Genomic DNA, 3481 nt, shown 5'->3' on the forward strand with positions numbered 1-3481 from the left:
GCCAAGACCTTAGAAATTTGCATTAATGGAGTCGCTAGGGTTTTGTGCTGAGCCTAATATTATATGCTCCGATTTGCGACAAAGTAATGAGCATATTCCTTCATCAAATGTATTCGAGTATCACACACATGCCAATGCCATCCTCAGAGTCTCTCTCCCAAATTGTGAAATACTTATTTATATGCATATAGCATATGTATAATACACACACACACACATATATATATATATATATATATATATATAATGTAAGGATCGGGTTTTGGGGTATCGAAAGAGAATATATACTTGGCCAACATTTTCATGTCGTAATTCATTCATTAGAAATTGCTTGAAGCTAGGCATATCATTCTCTATATACCATACCTATCTTTTAAATGATATATATATATATATAACAATATGAATCAACAAATCAATACATTAACCTCTCCTGTCTTCTGAATCGTAATCAATAATTTAGTAGACAATTGGAAGCCATTGCTCAAGTTTTTTTACGGGGATGAGTACTAATCCATTTTCCGGACAACATATATATGCATGAGGAAAATAAACACTTCAAAACTATTTTACATATACTAATATTAATGACATTGACTTGAGAAAAAAAAAAAAGAGAACATTTGTCTCAAGTTCCAATTTGCTTCCCTTCAATTTGAGTACCAATACATGTGAAAAAAAAGAGGAATGTACTTCCAATTCCCGAGGGAAAGTTATGGACAAGAAATATGAAATTTCATGTTCTATTAATGGTTATTTTGTTTTAAATCATCTAAAAAATTTAAAATGATAGTATTTATTAAAAACCAAAAATATTCTCTAAAACCTCGTGGAGGGAGTATTACTATATGTATCTTCGACTGCTATTATAACCTTATAATCAAATGTTACAAGGTGAGGTGACATAGTCACGTGGCTTTTTAGGGCTTACAACTTGTAAAGAGAAAGACACTGCATTTCGAAAACTTTATATTCATATCTTTTGCAAATGCCCATGTGCTGACGTCATGCAATATTGGGCCAACATTCTACGGCCCATTTTAGTATTTTAAAAGTTGGGCCTTTAAAGTGTAAAATGTTTCATCGAGGCATTCATAAACGACCGCCATTTTTTTTATTTTCTTTTTTTTTTTAATTAGAAAAAAAAACGGGAAAACAGAAGGAGAATAACACAACGAGACGTTAGGGTTCCGTTTGTCTCGATTCTCCTTCTGAGCTTCGTCTTCCTCACTGGTGATTTCTCTTTGTAAGCTTGAGCTCTGTCTTTGTGCCGTTTGATTTTTTTTTCCCGCGAATTTGTTTCCTCATTGATTGATTTTGAGTTCGGCAGATTGTGGTCGCGCGGAAACTGCTCGAATTTGTGGGTGATTCTGGGAAATTTGTTTGATTTTTCGTCTAGATTTTTGGGTTATCGGTTGAACAGTAGATGGGGGAAGAGAAATCTAAGACAAGGAAGGAGGATTTTGATGATGCGGAGGAGGAAGATTTGAAGAAGGGTCACCGGGATCAGGATCGAGTTAAAGAGCGAAAGAGGGAGAGGGATTCGGAGAGGCGTCGGGATAGAGACAGGGACAGGGACAAGAGACGGTCTGAGAGAGAGAAGAGTAGTGATTCTGAAGATAGGCATGATAGAGAGGAGGATGAAGGGAGGGATAAGCGTAGAGAGAAGGCAAAGGAACGGAGGCATCGGGATGGGGAGAGGCATCGGGAGAGAGAGAGGGACAAGAGACGGTCTGAGAGAGAGAAGAGTAGTGATTCCGAAGATGGGTACGACAGAGAGGAGGGTGAAGAGAGGGATAAGCGTAGAGAGAAGGAAAAGGAACGGAGGCATCGGGAGAGAGAGAAGGACAAGAGACGGTCTGAGAGAGAGAAGAGTAGTGATTCTGAAGACGATGATGGAGAGAGGGAAAAAAGCAGAGAAGGAGAGAAGGAGCGTAGGCATCGGGAACATGAGAGAGATAGTAAAAGAGATAGAGAACGGGATAGGGATAGAGACCGGGAAGAAAAAAGGGAGAGAGCAAAGGAGAAAGAAAGAGAAAGGGAGAAGGACAGAGAGAAGAGAGAACGGGATCGGGAGGAGCGGGAGAGAGAGAAAGAAAGGGAAAGGCGGGAATGTGAGAGGGAAGATAGGGAGAAGGATAAGAAAGATCGTGAGAGAGAAAGGGATAGGAGGAGTCGGGACAAGGAGAGGAAACGAGAGGATAATAGTGAACAGAGTGATGATGATATCCGGCATCGTGACAGAAAGCGCAGAAGAAGAGATGGTGAAGAACGAAAGGACAAAGAGCGTGAGAAGAGTGTTGGTAGATCGAGCAGGCATAGAGATGGCAGTGAAGATAGTCCTAAGCGGAAGAATGTTGAGGATGATACTGAAAAGAAAGAAGAGAAAACAAGAGAAGAAGAATTGGAGGATGAGCAGAAGAAATTGGATGAGGAGATGGAAAAACGGAGGAGAAGAGTACAAGAGTGGCAAGAGTTGAGGAGGAAAACGGAGGAATCTGAGAGAGAAAAGCAAGGTGACGGGAATGATAATGCCCCCCAGGCCGGTAAGGCATGGACTCTTGAAGGAGAATCTGATGATGAAGAAGCTCCTACAGAGGAAAAACCCGAAACAGAAATGGACATTGATGGAGACACCAAAGAAGATGTCTCAAATGGAGATAAACAGTGAAGATCAGACGAGCAATGGTTCGGAGAGAAAGTTTGGTTTCAGTGGAGATGGAAGCAATGACATGTTGTTCGAGGAATGAGTTATTACATGATCATGACAAAGCAAAGGGAGAATTAGATATGGAGGAAACATGTGCGGGTGGTAATGATGTTCAGTGTCTTCATCTGTATTTTTCTTTTCGAAACTTGGTTATGGTTATGGAATTGTCAAGGTTTTCAAAAGGTAAATAAAAAAACTTCACTCTGTATAGAAGCGTCATGCTCGCGAGTGGTGGCTGTCGAAGAGTATGGTAAAAAAAAAAAACAGAAACAAAATCTGAGTTCAAATTGCTTTGTCTTGTTCTGTTCCGAATTGCATCACATATTTTCCTCCCCTTACTGGCTTTTTTAATTGATTACAACGCCAGTGTATGTTTAATGCAGAAGGTTCCGGTGAAATCATAATCTCCCGAGACCGTCCTCTTGAAGTCAGTCGCTCTTTGTTACGGCCAAATCTGAGGGGGCCCGTCTCGTCTCGTCTCGTCTCGTCTGGTATGGTGTTTAACTGTAACTAGACTAGAGGGGTTGTGTTTTTTTTTTCTTTTTTTTTTTTATTTGGGGCTAATTGGACGAGAGACTTTACAAGAGGAGTTGTGATGAAACTGAACATGTCTTGTTACTTGATTCTTATATATATATCTTTATATATTAAGGAGGAGGAAGGGTTGACACGTGTCTATATTTGTTTTTAATTCTTCCGATTCTCAAGGTCAAAATGTATTTAAAACTCTTTATTTAGAATAATTAATATAGTTTAAATTGTACCATATAA

At 39.4% G+C, this 3481-nt stretch overlaps 1 protein-coding gene across 1 annotated transcript; it reads left to right on the forward strand.

Annotated features, from left to right (window-relative positions):
* The first annotated feature begins 1134 nt into the window (after positions 1 to 1134).
* On the forward strand, positions 1135 to 2671 carry LOC104824721 (DEAD-box ATP-dependent RNA helicase 42-like). The gene is made up of 2 exons (XM_019201569.1): positions 1135 to 1233; positions 1331 to 2671. The coding sequence occupies exon 2, from the start codon at positions 1427 to 1429 to the stop codon at positions 2669 to 2671; it is 1245 nt and encodes a 414-aa protein (XP_019057114.1). The 5' UTR covers positions 1135 to 1233; positions 1331 to 1426.
* The last annotated feature ends 810 nt before the right edge of the window (positions 2672 to 3481 follow it).

The sequence above is a fragment of the Tarenaya hassleriana genome, unplaced genomic scaffold (genome assembly GCF_000463585.1).
Source record: "Tarenaya hassleriana unplaced genomic scaffold, ASM46358v1 Cleome1, whole genome shotgun sequence".
NCBI lineage: Eukaryota > Viridiplantae > Streptophyta > Magnoliopsida > Brassicales > Cleomaceae > Tarenaya > Tarenaya hassleriana.